The 19,274-nt window shown below is 38.0% G+C and overlaps 1 protein-coding gene across 1 annotated transcript in view; it reads left to right on the forward strand.

The window, feature by feature from the left end:
* Positions 1-6,214, forward strand: part of dhrsx (dehydrogenase/reductase (SDR family) X-linked) — a 72,963-nt gene extending 66,749 nt beyond the window's left edge. Inside the window, exon 8 of the mRNA XM_082164053.1 lies at positions 4,062-6,214. Within this exon, the coding sequence (XP_082020179.1) occupies positions 4,062-4,244 (183 nt within the window). The 3' untranslated portion in view covers positions 4,245-6,214. The remainder of the gene's footprint in view (positions 1-4,061) is intronic.
* Positions 6,215-19,274: the final 13,060 nt, after the last annotated feature.

Here is a 19,274-nt window from a genome sequence, read left to right on the forward strand (position 1 = left end):
TGCGCAATAGATAGCAAATGAAAACCACAACAATGGCCAGTGACCTTCACTCATTTCTCAAGGGGAATTATTTGTACTATACAAAAGATAATTTAATGTGTAATCAGTTGAATACAGATGTAATATCCGTGAATCTGGTACCCTTGTTGATATTGATTTATTGTGATAGTTATCAGCACAGCAATATCCTTTTGCAGGGGGCTTAGTTATTTATTTCAGGTTGAGTCACGGGTCACGGCGTCCATTATGTATGCGGCACAGAAATCGCTGTAGAAAACCCAGAAATGATGGGGCTCAGCGAGGACAGTGTGCTTTATGTGTTTAAAAGAAAAGATGACAAATTATGAATGTCTTCAGGGGAAATGTTGTTATGACTAGACAGCCAACGACTTTTAAAATAGAAAAGCACACCCGCTGTACAGAATACAATTTTTCGGTACTTGGCAAAAAGAAACTGATTGGGAAGGTTTGTCCAAGAGCATAAAATACTTATTTTCTTTTTTTTCCTTTTCTTTTTTTTATAAATATAATGATTTGTTTAAATAGGTTTTCTTCCCTGAAAAGGAGTGCTTCCTGTGCACAGTCTGAACACTGAATGTGAATAACATTTCTGAATTTTAATTTTGGAACTGTCCGTGTTCAATGAAAGAGGGAGATATGACTTATATCTTTCCTGTAAATCAAATGCTCTCTCAAAACTGAAGTATGCATCATTTTAAACATATTTTACATTCACGCTGATTGTTTTCCACCAGTTAATTTTCACTGAATATTCAAGACAATAATGCTTTACATATTAAATAGCCATGTGGTAATGTCTATTTTAAGACAATCACGTGAATTATTATGTACAAATACAAATACATCTCTGTTGATTATTTTCCATTTTTATTTGGAACTTGATGGATGAAAAAAATACTCAAGTGTTACTTAAGTAACAATTAAGTTTAATTTCATTAGGTTATGCATGAAGTATTACATTTTTACTGCATTTATTAATCCAGGTTAATGTCATTTTACAATTATATTGTTAATTCATGTTGGTTTATGTAATGTTAATTACTAATGCTAGTAATGTTCATTTAAACTTGATTATAGTTTATACTTAAACTTGAAATGTATTAGTACATGTACAGATTGACATTAATCTAGATTAATAAAAGCTGTAAATGTATTGATCTTTATGTCATGTTAGCTATATAACTAATGTTAATGTATATAACCTTAGAGTGTGAAGTGTTATCAGATTTACATAAAATATCATATGCATGATAAATGGCATGCAAAAAAATCATATATAACGAATAGTTCTGATCTTTGGTTATGATTGGCTGAGCTACTTACGAAGCAACGGCCCCTAACTTTTTAGAAAATCTGCAAACTGTGGCTTCTTGCTTTATTATGAAACATTACTTTCACCATGTTCTAATTGGTTGAGCCATTTGAAACGGTTGTAAAATAGTCGATTGAGTTCTATGTTGATATTAATTCTATATGCGGCATCTATGATGTAGCTCGTCAACCATAATTATTTATAATTATATAATTATATTAATTATAATTATATAATTATATATAAATATATATATACAGTACTGTGCAAAAGTCTTAGGCATTTTGTGCCCATCCCTATTAAACAGTATATAAAAATGTTGAGTCTTTCTAAAGCGCAGCTGTTGCTCCATTTCCCCTTAAGCACACTGTCCCCGTATGTTCCAATACTAACAGCTCTAAGAGAGAAGCTTTTCTCACACTCTTTGTGCTGTATTGATTCAGCTCAGTATAGAGAAACCTTGTGGCTCCTGTAGTTTAATCCAAATTCCCTCAGACGAAAGAGATCTAGAAAATAGAAAAACAGTGCTCAGCCCCAATTGCCTGGCCTCAAAGAGAGGCGTTTGAAGTGCAGAATCTGGCACCAGTGTTAGAGAAGATTGGCTGTCCAGTGTAATTGATCCGTCTGGAGGTCAAAGTCCAACTGACCATCTGCATATCAATCTCACCAACTGTGCAGCCCAACTTTTAGATCTTCTCATGTGGAAGCGAGCCATAACATTTGCAATTAGAAGGCTAATTTGAATAATTAACAATGGCAGTTGGAAAGCATCACGTGTGTAAACATGAGGCAAGAGTCACATGTGGAAGTGGAAGTGGAAGTGTATTAGGACTGATAACAAAATAATTTTCAATTGAATTACATGATTAGCTAGCTTGCAATAAATACAATATATGAATATTTGAAACAAAAAAAGACAACAAAATAAAGATAATTTAACAGTGTTGTGGCAGGCAAGTAATGCATTCAATAGACTTTACAAAAAGTCAGTATATTCCTTAGTTAACATGTTCAACATGTTCTTGCAACCCATCTACACTTGTTTTATAATTATTGTTGGTTTATTTAAACATGCACTAAATGTAAATATTTGGCCATTGTGTCATATCAGACTTTCTTTCCAGCAATTTGCATCAAGAGCACAAGATTTTGAGACGGTGTGGGATAGTTCACCTAAAAAATAACATTCTGTCATTATTTACTCACTGTCATGTCGTTTCAAACCTGTATCTTCTGTGGAACAAAAAAATATGATATTTGAAAGAATTCTCAAAATATCCTCTTATTTCTTAAGAAGGAGAGTCATGCAGGTTTGGAACGACATGAAAATTCTGTCATCAGTTACTCGCCCTCATTTTCGGGTGAACTATCCCTTTAAGCTTTTAAAACACGTATTGCTCTGTTTCATTCAAGTCTGTTCCAACTTGCTGTTTTTAAACGTGTCTTGTGTGAACGGGACACATTCTTATTCCCTGACTTGCAGAAACTGGTGGGGAATTTATGCCCAGGTCAAGAGGCATGATTTTTTATATATATTCTTTTTTTATTAATTAATTGTACTATTGAAGTTATTCTTCATACCAGTAAGCACTGTTTCTGAATTCCCTGAAATGCCTCGATTATAGTCTTGAGTTTTCTTCTAGGAACGTAGACGTCACAGTATTCCTCATTTAAATAAGTCCTGCCCAAGGCATATGCATATGCGTTAGTTGAAACTGTTGAATGTTATGGTAAGGGATGTGACCATTATGAAACATACACAGAGTGTTACTGACAGACTGGCAAGAGAGGTGCTGCCACAATGTTAAAAAAAAAAAAAAAAAAAAATGTTTTTTGAACATTCAAGCATGAAAATCTATTCTAGTAGACAAAAATAAAAATAAAAATCAAGACTTTGTAAAAGGGCATAATATGGCCTCTTTTAAAAGTTAATGTATTATGTACAAATATATATTATACATATTAAATATGAAAAATATGAAACATTTTAATATTAAAAACAATCAGCAATAGTATATTTATATATGAACATTAACCTACATTAGAGGTCTCCAATCACTATCCTGCAGTTTATCGCCAATCCTAAACCTAAAACACGCCTGAACCAGCTGATCAAGAACTTCAGAATTGCAAGTTTAGGGAGGTTGGAGCTAAACTCTACAGGACATTGGCCCCACAGAAGCAGGATTGGACACACCTGACTTAATAAATGCAAAAAAAAAAAAAAAAAAGTCAATTGTTCATTCATGATACCTAATGCACTGACTAGTGATAACAAATTAATCCTTGTTCTAAAGTGTTAAAGTTACCAAATGAAAAATTTACAGTTCTATAAAGATACAATATACAGTATTTGTTTTCAGCCAGTATATTTACCAAAGCAACTGCAACTTACAAGAAAGTGCACATATAAGTGGCAATTACCAGAGCTTGCAGCTAAGGATATATGTCAAGTGCTAGGGTAAGATTTCAAGTGCCAAGAAGAACACTACAGAATAAATAAAAGAACACTATAACAACTGCAAACACGCACAAGGAATGTTGCGATGGCTGTCACGTACAAGGATGAGCGAAGTCAAGAGACTAGCAGGAATGCAAAATTAGGATTTTTGTTCCAGGAATCGGGAATCTTTTCTGTCCTTTGATATTTCATATCCATCGCTGTTTAAATATTCTTCACGTGCCACAGCTGTGTGTGACTTCATCTCTGATTCCTGTCCATCCACAGACGCCTGCAGAAGGAGCATCCACAGCTATCTACGCTGCAGCTGCCTCTGAGCTCGAGGGGATCGGAGGACTGTATCTGTACAACGGTCGGAAGACGGAGTCTTCAGCGCTGTCTTATGATGAGCGGCTGCAAACCAAGTTGTGGAAAGAAAGCTGTGCTCTAGTGGGTCTCCAAAAGGCCTGAGATAACATCAACACTGAGCTCCTGATCACAGAAACCTTGGCTCTCAACTTCATAAAACGTCCATCTGAAAAAAAAATCACCCTCTTGCCATAAGTTAATTTAGTATCCCTGTTTTCTAATTTTTCATTCTCTGAAACCGTCCCTTGGTATTTAAACCGTCTCGTTACCATTTAGTGTTCACACAAGCCATCCTCTAAGGTCTTGAAGACTTTACCTCAACAATACATGACCAATACTAACAAGTGCACTGTTTTCCAACCTAAAACCTCTCTCTTCCTCCACTTCTTCTCACTTGGGAACTTTCTAAACACTTTGGTTTTCCTGAACTAAGCAAATAAAACAATGATTTTGACTAATAATCTACTGTCTTGTGCTCGGCTAAGCCTTTTTGAGTGCTTAATGAATCAGGACCGTCACAATGGCTGTTCCACTGATTTTCCTTTGGAATCCGTCAACAGACTAAAGACAATCGAAGGATAACATGATTAAATGTGAAATCTCAAGCTCTCTAAACTGGGCAAATACCAGCCTATCTCTGTTTATTCTCTTCGTTACCACGCTGGGATTTAACGTCTTTCTTTGTTAGTATAGTTGAATATCTGCAGTGGCTCCTACATTGGGTTATTCCATCCATCAGTCAGTGTCATTCCTCCCTCTGCCTACCACATCTAATTCTCTAAACACAAACTGGAGAAAGGCTAAGGGGGAAAAACATTTGTCTGGCTAAGCCCTTCATTTTTCATTCCTCCACTGTGCAATTTGCAATGCTGTGTTTCAAATCTTCCACAAAAGAGACGGCTGCCCTCATGTCAGGTGCCTCACCTTCATCCACCTTGTTTCTCTCCAAGGGAAATATTTCGCCCAACTGTTCTGTTCGTGACTGTGACGTGCTTAGAATTTGTGATTCCAATGTGTAATTATGTGGTTGTGGTGTTCTTTTTTTTTATTTTATTTTTTGTTCTTTTTTTTTATCTTGCTTCTGAGCAGACAATGCAACATAAACATTTAAAATATAAGCACTTTTTTTTTTTTTTTTTTTTTGTTGAGACTTAACTTTTAAATATATTCCAGCTATTATTATTATTATTATTATTATTATTATTTAATAAATATTTATCCAGCGTCAGTGTGCAATTGCAAAACAACTGATTGAGTCTTGAAATAATGGAATTTTTTTCCGATATGAGATGTTGCTTCATAAATATCAATATATAAAAGTACTGTAAAATGAGTTACTTTCTACCTGCTGGTGTCTGTAACAACTCTGAGGTGTTGTCTCGACTTTGGCTGCTTTGGATAAAGTGCTACTTTGACCTGTTAAATTCTAATTTAAATGTACTGGTGTCAAAATGTGCCTGTCATTTGTGTGTTTTATGTGGTGTCAGTCATGAAGTTGACCAAATGCATTCCCATCCAGACATTTCAGCATCTCCCAAATAATTATGTTCCTTTCTTTATTGTACAATGAACAGGATATAAAGCTTTTGGGTCAATGAGAGACAATTGCTTTTGAGAATTTGCTTTTATCATCGCCTAGTTTTGCTCATGGTACTGTAATTATGCACTAATTGAAGTGCTGCTGTATTATAATGTATTTAGCATTATAGGAAGTGTAATTAACTTCCATGCACTGATAATAATGATCCAATAGATTAATTATATGGTTGTGACAGAAATAAATTAATAATATTTGGAGGCACCAAATGGTTGACGATAAACGAATCGAGAATCTCAGTACAAAATGTGTAAAGAGGATTTTGCGTACTTAGCTCCTCTGCCACATGCACTGTGAATGAGCCCAATGTTTCTGTCATTTGTGTGTGAAAGAGAGGGATAAAGATGGAGAAAAGAGTGGAGCATTATCTTGCCAGGAGACTCTGAAGTGTCTCATCTTCAGCTCTTGTAGAAAACAGAGTAAATGATGTTCTCTTCTAAGGCTCGTGTCTAAATAAAAACACTGATTTCCCTGTTGCACTAGCTGTTTTTTCCCCCTGCCTAATGTTCTGCTAATGGTGAAGTGTAAACGAAAAAGAGAGATGTAAAATCCAATTTATGTCGTGTGGGTTTTAAAAATTGGGTAAAGCCGGTGAATTGCCATTTCAAGGACACAGAGCAGAAGACATACGATCTACGTGCTCTGTTAACTTGAATAGAATAAAATCTTGTCCAGGCATTTCATTTACATTTTTCCAAGTTCTGTCATGAACTTCATAGTCACATGTAGGCCTAATAATATGTGAAAGTGTTGATTTATTTAATTTTTTTAAGTAATTGTACGTTTTGCTTTTCAATCATTGTCTATGTAAAGTACCCATAAAACATGGAAACCCAACGTGTGTGTGTGTGTGTGTGTGTGTGTGTGTGTGTGTGTGTGTGTGTGTGTGTGTGTGTGTGTGTGTGTGTGTGTGTGTGTGTGTGTGTGTGTGTGTGTGTGTGTGTGTGTGTGTGTGTGTGTGTGTGAGAGAGAGAGAGAGAGACAGAGACAGACATGAAATCCACTACAGGAGCAGATGATGACTCCTTTTAGGTTTTTCTGTTATGAATGCCTTTGGCAGTTTGTGGGGCATCCATCTCAAGCACATGCACTGATATGCAAGACTCACCTCACTTACATATTTAAATACTAACACATTTTTTGTGCTTTTTAAGTGATACTTTTAAACTCAAGCCCTTGCTGATCGGTTGTATGCTTCTAATTTTAAACCTATTCCTCCCAAGCAAATTATTCAAGCATCAATGATTCTGTTGACTTTTATTCCATATAATCAATGTAATGTATGGTCTGGACCAATCAGACAAACAATTATTCATTATAGTTAATGAATAATAGACCAATCCGCCTCGTCCAAAAAGCAAACTACATGTTAGAGTTCTGTGGACAACCCCCGATGAGCAACTAACCTCCCAAAAACCAGCAAAACAGGCCTCTGGTCTCACCATAGCAGAAAAGCCATTTACGACCAAAAGGAATGTGGAAAAAGTAACTTTCAGTCCATTTCCCTAATGAAACACACATAATGCATGAAAGGGACTCTTTCCATTCATAAGCAAACCTTCTATGAATGAACATGCATATCTCCAGGACATTGTATGTATGAATATTACTGTCCTATATGGTGTCTTTTGTACTGTATACTGTTTTATATTTTTTTTATGATAGAACCACTAGTTAATGTAACCTCATCTGTACCATGCTTCCTATCAAAATAATCCTCATTTAATGCCTTAAAAATTGGTTTTCATCACCTCCTCATAGCATGCACTGGGTTCTTGTTATATTAATTCAGAGTATGAAGGGACACAAACTGCCAGCCCACTCTAAATATATATATATAAACATTACGTGACTTGACTGCCGAATTGCAAAGCTGATGCAAACATATCCACATCGCTATGATAAGATGCTTTCTTAACTGCTGTTTTTTTCATTTTTGGTGTGTGAACCACAAAAAAAAAAGAAAAAAGAACTTTGCCATGAGTATATCGGGGGCCTTTACCTTCAGATGACTGTGCCATTAAACCACACATGTTATTATTCAGGCAAGTTGTTATAAACACTTTTATTTATGCATTTAGCACTCTTTTATCCAAATTCACATAAAATAGAAGAACATAAGAAAAATAAACATAATGGCAATGTCCAAAATCACATACTCTCTGAGTAGGTCATTCTTTTGAGTAAGTACTCTGAAAGAAAAGACATTCTGCAGTATGAATGTAATTCGGACATACCACATCCATCATGTTGTCATTGTCATCTCACCTATGGTGTCACTTCACTGCTGTTCACGGATATATATATATATATATATATATATATATATATATATATATATATATATATAAACCCTATGTCTATTATATCCTATTGCCTAAGCAATTGTGCTCAAGAAGAAAATATATTTCTGTTTCTGAGTCCCCACGTAGGGTTGCGACCTCTGGGTAGCTTGAACTATGTTGTAATCAGCCCATCATTTTTCTCTGATTTTAGGTGTGGGTTAAGAACAATGCTTATTTTCTTGGAACATCATTCTAGAACTTATACAGGTAATGACATTATTCCACAAACTCACCTTAGCGGTGACCAGCAGGTTCATCAGTATTCCTTTAACTCTATCAGTCATCTATCAGATTTGTCCTCGATCAATCCTCCTGCTCTATTTCACTCTCAATGGGATGGATATGTGATATGTGCAGAGAGCCGTTGTCTTATCCATAAATCTCTTATTAGTTTCCAAAGCCACATTAGCGTGTAAAGGAGTGTGTCTGTGTATGCGCTTGACTTGATCCCTGTTCCCCTGATCCATGTTTTCCTGGATGGCTATCTCTAATTTATCACTGTCACAGGCTTGCCAGGGCTTGTCACACTTTGCCCGTCACTCTATGGCCTCTGTGGTGCTCTGGTTCCTGCCCCACAGTGTCTGGAATCCAGCATTTAGACTCCCTATTCTGATCCTTATCTGACCCTGGTTTTTTTTTTTTTTTTTTTTTTAATACATATACTGTACATTTTGCCTGCTTGATAAAATAGGTACACATGGGCAGGTAAGTAGCCCGGCTGAATCTAATCAATTGGTGGACCATCACCATCAACTGGTGGATAGCCCTCTGTCCACCAAATGAGTGAATTCCTGACCTCTGTTGTTTTGAAGACAAACTATAATCTGAACATTTAGAGCAACAGTTTCTCCTAATAACCCAATTATTTCAGTGCCAGTCCTCTCTCTGTAAAAAACTACACAAAAACTACATAAAAATACACAAGCTGCTTGGGGCCCCTGAACCAACATTCAGTCAAAGACCTTATAAGCAGCCTATATAGTAGTATAGCAGTGCTTCTTGTCATGCTAACATAATGGTCAAAAAATGGAATGTAACATACAACTATAAATTCAACTGTGGAATATTTATATTAAATATGTAATGTATTGTTTTTAAACATATTTCAATATTAAATGATTCTCTATATCTCCAGCTTTGATATTAGACCAATGTTTAATGACAAAAATGTCAAATTTAAAAATGTTTTGTAAGGAAACCAATTTAAAGCATGCATTTAACATGTCAATCGAGCTCTTCTGAATATACAATGTCAATGCTTCAATAACTAATATTCATTAAACTTTTAATCCAAAGTTTGCACACTTAAAGGAACACGCCGACTTTTTGGGACTTTAGCTTATTCACTGTATCCCCCAGAGTTAGATAAGTCCATGCATACCCTTTTCATCTCCTTGTGTGCCATAACTCTGTCTGACCGTATACAAATAACAAGGTTACATGAGACACAGCCATCTTCTAACCGTATACATACTCGGAACTATATTCTCAGAAGGCTAAGCACTGCTACTTGGGCGGAGTGATTTGCTCGCAGCACCTGAGAAGCCCTGTGGTGAGGAGCAGAGAGTTCGCTCAGAGTTGGAGTAAATCACTCCGCAGAAGTAGCAGTGCTTCGCCTTCTGAGAATATAGTTCCCAGTATGTATACGGTTAGAATATGGCTGTGTCTCATGTAACCTTATTATTTGTACACACTGTGACTATACAAATCACAACATGTAAATAGGAAAATGTTGGCGTTATTTTGTCACTTATTGGGAGCAGCTAGTATGCTAGCTGGAGCCGTTTACCTCCAGTCTTTGTGCTAAGCTAGGCTAGCAGGGGTTGCGTCAGACAGAGTTACGGCACGCCACGCACAGAGATGAAAAGGGTATGTATGGACTTATCTAACTCTGGGGGATACGGTGAACAAGCTAAAGTCCCAAAAAGTCTATTACATGTCCTATTGTCAGCAAATAAAATAAAATAGTAAGAAAAGTAAGAAATACTAATAGCGTTGTGCCAATATTTGTCTTAACCCACCTAAGCTTTTTGAAAAAGGTTTGCAGTAATTTTTGACCGGGAACAGTTAGAGTGTACATTTTTGTTTAATAATAATAATAATAATAATAATTCATTACATTTATATAGCACTTTTCTCTGCACTCAAAGCGGTTTACATGGAAGGGGGAATCTCCACAACCACCACAAATGTGCAACATCCATCTGGATGATGCGACGGCAGCCATACTGCACCAGAACGCCCACCACACACCAGCTTACTGGTGGAGAGGAGACAGTGATGAAGCCAATCAGTATATGGGGATGATTAGGAGGTCATGATGGACTGGGGCCAAGGGGCAAATTTGGATTTTTAATGACCACAGAGAGTCAGGACCTCGGTTTAACGTCTCATCCGAAGTACGGTGCTCTTTGACAGTACAGTGTCCCCGTCACTATACTGGGGCGTTAGGGCCCACACAGACCACAGGGTGAGCACCGCCTACTGGCCTCACTAATACCTCTTCCAGCAGCAACCTAGTTTTCGAAGGTCTCCCCTCCAGGTACTAACCAGGCTCAACCCTGCTTAGCTTCTGTGGGCAACCAGTCTTGGGCTACAGGGTGATATGGCTGCTGGCCAATGCTGGTTACACTCACTTCCCTGAGGTTTTAAAAATAGCATTACCCACTTTTGGGGGGATTTTAGGTTATTTAGAAGTAAAACCTCTTTTTTTTTATGAAATGATAAAACAATAACCCTAGATCAGGACATCCTTAAATACAAATGTAAAGATCTATACTCTGCAATTCTTTTACATTTAGAATTCTTTTTAAACTATATCTTTATCATTATTGCTATAGTCATCATGCTTGGTATGAACAGGCTACTGTATGTTGTTTGTTTATAGGAAACTGCTCTGAGATACATGCTGGCTTAAGGGGTGGTGGGAACGTTTTGGAAGTTACGAACACACTGACGGGGCGCCCCCACACAAATTTTGCTGAGGGATCCTTTAAAAGGGTAGGAGCGGCACTGAATAATGTGTAGGTAAAAAAAAAAAAAAAGCAATTTGTCCTGTCAAGACAGATCGGGCTCTAATGGGCTCTCTAAATAGGTCTTTGTAATGATATGTCCTCCAGAAAGCTTTCTGCGTACCGGCCGCTGAACTTTGTGTCACTAATCATACAAATCCTCTGCCAGCTCTCCTCTACTTATCCCTCACAGCCTGAGAGACACACCAATCAATGGTTTTGCCAGAAATGGCCTTTTTTCACCCCTGATCTTAGATCTACTTTTCCTAGTTTCTGGGTAGAATTGAGGTAAGGTAAGGCCCTAGATCCAAATAAAAGAGCAATTTTAAGAGCTGTTAGTTCACCACTAAAAGCTCCTGTGCCCCCTTAACAGGCTCCGTGGAAAGGCCTTATCTTCACAAACCAGCAGGCCTACTTAAACCTTGGTAATGCTGTCTCGATAAGCCTCAACATTCAGACTCTCACTCTTTCCCTCACCCGTCCCAACCAAAGCACAGCCATCATCCATATTTAGCAACTCTTAAGAGTAATTCTGTGATCTCACAAGTGGAGGTACAATGGCATTATCAATTATTCTCTCATTTCACTGAAGAACAAATCTTATACAGACCTTTTGTTCTCTGTGATATTTCAGAGCACTCAAACTAATAATTAATGTAATATGACACTTTATAATATGGTTTAACTTCCAGTTTCAGCAGTTAAAAATGATCTAATTTAGTAAAATAAGAGAACTCTACTGTACATGCAAATATCCACATCATTTTTACCATGAGTGGGTGCGGCTATTTGGAACTTGAATGTGCGAGACCACTGGTTTCATCCGCTTCCAGTTATTTTAGTTGTTTAAAAACAGTATTTTATGCTGCTTGATACTGGTATTTGTTACCATATGAATTTATTATCATAATCCTAAGCACACTGGTTTGTATAACAGATTCAGGCTTGGTTTTTGTTTTGAATCCATTTGCAGAAGTTTTAAAGCAATAAATCCAAATCAACAGGCAAAGAGATGGTCAATGATACTGGCTAGGTTCAGTGAGCAAAATAAACAGTCCAAAGAGCTAACCAAGGCAAATGTAACACGGCAGGCTGGAACATAGAAGGAAGCAGGATCCAAATGTAGCAGTAGTACTTTTATTAAATAAACTAAAGACTAGACAGACTCAAAATCTCAGACATACAGCACAACCAACATCTAACAACATCATGAACCCACAAACACTGTAACAAGACACAGGGTTTAAATACAGAGACTAACAAGCTAAACAAGATAACAAGAGGGCGTGGTTAATCAGAAACACCTGGGGATACTAATAAACTAGAAAAACTACAAAGGACTACAAAACATGACACAGAACAGGAAATAACTAAAGTCCACACAAGACAAGGGAAACACCAGACAGGAATCATTACAGCAAAAACAGTAATCCAATAAATGTGATATCCAAGAAACAGGCAATAGGTCATAATAAGAAGCAGTCACAATGGCAATGGAACATGGCAATGGAGTGTACATTTTGAAAATGCATTTTTTTTTTACTGTGTAATTTTTAATCAAAATGTCATTACTCGATCTTCCAGTGAAACAACAGACTTCTCTCTGGTGACGTACCAAACTTCTCCAATTATTTAGTCCGCATATACTCCAGCCCTTTCTTACAATCAACTGCAAGTTTGCATTCAGATCTGCCTCCATCCTATCAACAACACAATGGTTAGAATCAAGTCCCCACCCTAAATTTTTTACATTTTCGATAAAACGTTTCAATGTAGGCCTATATGACAACAAAGAAGAAAAGATGTCACAACTTCCGTTTCCACGCGAATTTGAATTCCTCAAAAAAGTGTAAACACTGTTGCTCATTTGACGCTAACAAAATATTGCCCCATTTGTTTGAGGTGTCAAGAATTGCCTCATTAGCATGGTTCAGTTAGCTTATTTCCTAACTGTCTATTTGCTAACACTTGCAACCACAGGTTTCACAAGCAATTCACAAGCTTTAACTTTTTTTTAACAGGTACCCAACCACTAGTCTCAGGCAGAAGACATGTAATTTCGGATCCAAGATTGGCTTCCACAATCTCTTTGCATCAAGTTTATTAGAGTGTAGGAAACACTGTTTACAGATAAATGGCTAATGGCTGACAAAGTAGGTTAGTGTCCCTGTGATAGGCCTATAATCAGTAGCGGGATCTTTTGAGAAATCTCTTTTTGCCTGCAAGGATGGGGGCCAATGAAAAAAATGAAAAATGAAAAAAAATATTTTCTTCAAAAGTAAAAAAAAAAAGAAAATGCTGACAATATTTTGTTACCCTCATGTCATGCCAAAACCCTTTGCTTATATGAAAAAAAGAAAAGAAAAAAAATATATTTTGTGAATCATTATATGGAGCTTTTTCCATACAACATTTCAGCAACCACATCTGTCAACCTAAAAAAAATAAAAAAAATACCAGAATCACAGAATCACATTTTGCCATTGGCTGTATTGAGTTTTCTGAAGCTGTGCAATAGCTTTCTGTGTGGAACATACTGTAATTAAAGGCATTTTTCACTAAAATGTATATTTTTTATTTTCCAATTTAACATTTTCAGAGGAGCTGAACTTATAGAAGAGTTTTTATTCCGTTGCAGCAATATTCAGCTTTGTAACATCATAAAAAACACACTTTTTGTGGTTTGCATTTTTCTGAATGCATGAATTCCTTTTTGGCCAAAATTTTAAGATGGTTTATGGTGAAATAATAGAAAATACATTTTAAGGTCTCTAGTCTTGAAGAGATGCATTAGGCCATTAGGAATTTTGACAACTGTTGCAGTGTGTTACGAACTCACTGCTCCGAGACTATGAGCAATCCAAGTGCAGCATTTATTTAGGACAGTCCATAAGAGTAGTCAAAAACAGACAATGGTCAAATACACTCAGCAATCCAAACAATCCAGACTAGGCAGAATCCAAGGACACAGACGGAGAACATGAAACAGGGAAACAGGGAACAGGTGCTCAGAAATGCAGTGGTAACACTAACAAGACATACGCAACAAAAGCAAAAAAGAACACAGCTTAAATAGGCAAACACAAACAAGCTAATGGAGTTTCTGTTGCTAATTTTTGCGGTTACCATTGTGCTGATGAAGACTAAAAACTTTACTGTTTAATGTTATTTTTTAGTATTATTTTTCTTTATTCATTTTCATAATAATTTCATAATGTATTTTGTGAAGTCAAAGTATGTTGTATATGTGTGTTGATGAGAAATCTGGGATGAGCTATATTTTGCTTAGATGAATGAGTGCAATGCAAAGTTCACTGAACAGAGATGTTCACTGATGATGATACTTCAAATTTGTACAGTTGGCATGCTCTTTGCAAGGAAAGGAATGTTTCAACTGATGCAAATGTACCACTAATGTATACACAGAGGGATAGTGGCCTGTACCATGTGAAAGCATGACATATACGTTCCATTTTTAAACATAAGCAACATGTTTTGTTACCTTACAAGGAAGTTGGAAGTCTCTATAAGCTCAATCTTACTGTACCACCGCAGAGAAACTGAGAGATGACGGGGTGAGAGGAAGGCGAAACATAGAGGAATGATGGGGTGAGGGAGGAGAAACATGGAAACGCATAGACCTGGCATGAATATAACATCTTCTAAAAGTTTCTCTCCTGACGTATAAGAATAAAGATTTTTCTTGGCAAGATAACGGGTGTCCGGTCCCGTGAATCAAATAATAACGGGGAAAAGGCTTAATTCCAAGTCTACAGCTGATGAGTAGCGCTTGTGCTTAGGCTGTGGGCACTCAATGTTCTATACTAATGTAAGTATAATACCAGTCTTTTCTTAGTGGTTCATACATTGTGTACATTATGTACAATTGAACTGGTTTATTTTGAATACACTAAATTAAGCTGTGTGTAAAAATGTCTTCAATTAATTTAATTTTTTTTCAATAAATCAATTATATATATTTTTTTGTGTATTTACATCAAGGTGTAACGTTAAATACACTTGATATTTGCAGCCCAAGATGGCGCAACAGTACAGACGTGTTTTTGTTTGTCCCATCTCATGTTCCGTGTAAATAGTTTGTAATTAGTCTGCCTTTCTATATATTTTTAATGTTTCCGATTTACTTCCTGCAACCCGCCTCACTTTATTTATTTATTTATTTACTTACTTACTTACTTACTTACTTAACTGAACCGCAGTCAGATGCTGGCCTGCTGGCTAGCTTGCAAACTAGCTACTGGCCATTGCTTGCCTCTGCTAGCGGTCCTCACCATGGTTCTGCCTGCATCAGCCAGCTTTTAATTCGGACAATATCGGCCAGTCTGCACTGCGCGCTACCAAATCAGCCCATATCAGATTGTGTTTCCTTCCACCTCACCGGATTTATTGACATCATCGCAGCTTTACCTTGTCGGCCTGCCTGGACCTTCAGCTGTCGGCGTGGAGCCCCGCTGAGCCACCGCGGCTGGTCTGCCGGCTTGGTTGTTGAATTTTCGTCCGTTAGCCTCGGCCTGCTAGCACTCTGGGCGCCGTGCCTCGCGTTCGTCTAGTGCAGCTCCCATTGAACTGTTGCCTGGGTTACCTCTTTGCCGCTCATCAGATTCTGATTACTCGGCTTCACATCTGAAGCCTGCGGGACTGTCTGGTTATATGGTATTTCATTCTGTTTATCTGTTAGGCCCTAGGTCCTGTGTGTAGCACATCATATTTCTCTATCTGATCCTTTTTGTTCATATATCGCTTATACAGTATTTTTTTTTTTGCTTTTTTTTTTGCTTAACTGTGTTGTTATGCCCCTTTCTTATTTTAATATGCCTTGTCTGCTGTTGTTTAGGTTAGCTATTATTGTTTTATTTCAGTGCAGAGCCCCCAGTCCCGCTCAACATGACTCTGATAGCTCCTTTGTCTCGCCCCCCACACATGCGGAGACTTCACCTGGTTTAACTGACCGTCTCTAGAGATGCCTCTCTCTTCATTACTCAACGCCTAGGTTTACCTGCACTGAACTCACATTTTACTATACCCTTGTCTATACATTATACCCTCAATCTATTCCATCACGTCCAGAAATCTGCTCCTATTATTCTGTGTACCCAATGTACAGTTTTTAAAGCTCTTAGTCGCACACTTATTCTACAACTTCTCTGTTCCTCTGGTGATGTAGAGGTAAACCCAGGTCCTGTAGTTCCCAGCATTACACCCATTCCCCAGGCGCTCTCATTTGTTGACTTCTGTAACCGTAAAAACCTTGGTTTCTTGCATGTTAACATCAGAAGCCTCCTTCCTAAGTTTGATTTATTCACTGCTTTAGCACATTCAACTAACCCTGATGTCCTATCCGTGTCTGAATCCTGGCTCAGGAAGGCCACCAAAAATTCTGAAATTTCCATCCTTAACTACAACATTTTCCGTCAAGATAGAACTGCCAAGGGAGGTGGAGTTGCAATCTAATGCAGAGATAACTTGCAGAGTTCTGTCATACTGTCCAGGTTTGTGCCCAAACATTTGGAGCTTCTACTCTTAAAAATCCATCTCTCTAGAAATAAGTCGCTCACTGTTGCTGCCTGTTACAGACCCCCCTCAGCCCCTAGCTGTGCCCTGGACGCTATATGTGAATTGATTGCCCCCCATCTATCTTCAGAGTTTGTATTGTTAGGAGACTGGGACATGCTTAACGCCCCAGGTGTTCTTCAATCTAAGATAGATGCCCTCACACAAATTATCAATGAACCCACCCTAAATCCGTAAACGCGGGTACTATCATAGATATCATTCTGACTAACTTGCCCTCAAAATACACCTCCTCTGTTTTCAAGCAGGATCTTAGCGATCACTGCCTCATTGCCTGCGTTCGAAATGGGTTTGTGGTCAAACGACCACCCCTTATCACTATCAAACGCTCCTTAAAACACTTCTGCGAACAGGCCTTTCTAATTGATCTGGCCAGGATATCCTGGAAGGATATTGACCTTATCCCATCAGTAGATGATGCCTGGTTGTTCTTTAAAAAGTGTTTTCCTTACCATCTTAAATAAGCATGCTCCTTTAAAAAAAACTGAGAAATAAGAATAGATATAGCCCTTGGTTCACCCCAGACTTGACTGCCCTTGATCAACACAAATTATTTTACCCAAATCCAGACAGCTGATGTTCTGAAAGAGCTGCTAAATCTGGACCCCTACAAATCTGCTGGGCTAGACAATCTGGACCCTTTCTTCTTAAAAGTATTGCAACCCCTATTACCAGCCTGTTCAACCTCTTTTGTATCGTATGAGATCCCTAGATATTGGAAAGCTGCCACGGTCATCCCCCTTTTCAAAGGGGGAGACACTCTAGATCCAAACTGTTATAGACCTATATCTATCCTGCCATGTCTTTCTAAAATCTTCGAAAGCCAAGTTAATAAACAGATCACTGAATACTTTGAATCCCACTGTATTTTCTCTGCTATGCAACTCGGTTTCTGAGTTGGTCATGGGTGCAACTCAGCTACGCTCAAGGTACTTAACGATATCATAACCGCCATCGATAGAAGACAGTACTGTGCAGCCATCTTCATCGACCTGGCCAAGGCTTTCGACTCTGTCAGTCACCGCATTCTTATTGGCAGACTCAACAGCCTTGGTTTGCAAGTGACTGCCTCGCTTGGTTCTCCAACTACTTCTTAGACAGAGTTCAGTGTGTAAAATCAGAGGGCCTGCTGTCCAGTCGCCTGGCAGTCTCTGTGGGGGTGCCCCAGGGTTAAATTATTGGGCTAACCCTATTCTCTATATATATCAATGATGTTGCTGTCGCTGCTGGTGATTCGCTGATCCATCTGTATGCAGACGACACCATTCTGTATACATCTGGCCCCTCTTTGGACTCTGTGTTAACTAACCTTCAAATAAGTTTCAATGCCATACAACACTCCTTCTGTGGTCTCTAACTGCTCTTAAATGCTAGTAAGACTAAATGCAGGCTTTTCAATCGAACATTGCCCGCAACTGCCCGGGTCTGACTTGGAATACGTGGACTCCTACAAATACCTAGGTGTCTGGTTAGACTGTAAACTCAACTTCCAGACTCACATTAACTCTCTCCAATCCAAAAATAAATCTAGAATCGGCTTCCTATTTCGTAACAAAGCCTCCTTTCACCTATGCTGCCAATCACACCCTTGTAAAACTTACCATCCTACAGATCCTTGACTTTGACGAAGTTATTTACAAAATAGCCTCCAAAACTCTGTGCAGTAAGTTGGATGTAATTTATTACAGTGCCATCCGTTTTGTTACCAAATCCCCATACACTACTCATCACTGCCACCTTTATTCTCTCATTGGCTGGCCCTCACTACATATTCGTTGCCGAACCCATTGGCTCCAGTTCATCTATAAGTCTTTATTAGGTAAATCCACGTCGTATCTCAGCTCGCTGGTCACCATAGCAACATCCACCCGTAGCATGCACTCTAACAGGTATATTTCACTGGCCATCCCCAAAGCCAACACCTCCTTTGGCTGCTATTCCTTCCAGTTCTCTGCTGCCAATGACTGGAACGAATTGCAAAAATCCTTAAAGCTAGAGGTTCCTATCTCCCTCACTCACTTTAAGCATCAGCTGTCAAAGTATAGTCCTTTTCATTCCGTTCATTGTGCACTCCAGTATCTCTATTTGAACATCATTAATGACATTTTCCATCTTTCCAGTGTTAATGTAGTGTAAATCTGTAATTTATTCGCCACTGTTGCCTATTTATTGTCCTATCTTCCTATTCATACTGTATTTTACACTATGTGTAACTCTGTGTTGTTGTTTATGTCGTACTGTTTTGCTTTGTCTTGGCCAGGTTGCAGTTATAAATGAGAACTTGTTCTCAACTGATTTACCTGGTTAAATAAAGGTGAAATAAAAGAAAAAAAAGGTGGAAAAGGACTTTCATCATAACAAACTTATTATCAAACATTATATCAAACTTAAGTAATTTTACCTTGCTGGAGAAATCAGGTTCCCTTTCGTTCAGTCACTATGAGTTACGTCGGTGAATGATGAAATGGGGGTTTTACTTAGAAGCCTATCACCTTCGAGTTTTAGAAAACGAGCCAATGGCATGGGAAATGCCTTGGGTCTGCAGAATTTGCATGCTGCAACTCCACCCCACCGCGTGGGTATAAAA

Source organism: Leuciscus leuciscus (assembly GCF_965113295.1).
Source record: "Leuciscus leuciscus genome assembly, chromosome: 3".
NCBI lineage: Eukaryota > Metazoa > Chordata > Actinopteri > Cypriniformes > Leuciscidae > Leuciscus > Leuciscus leuciscus.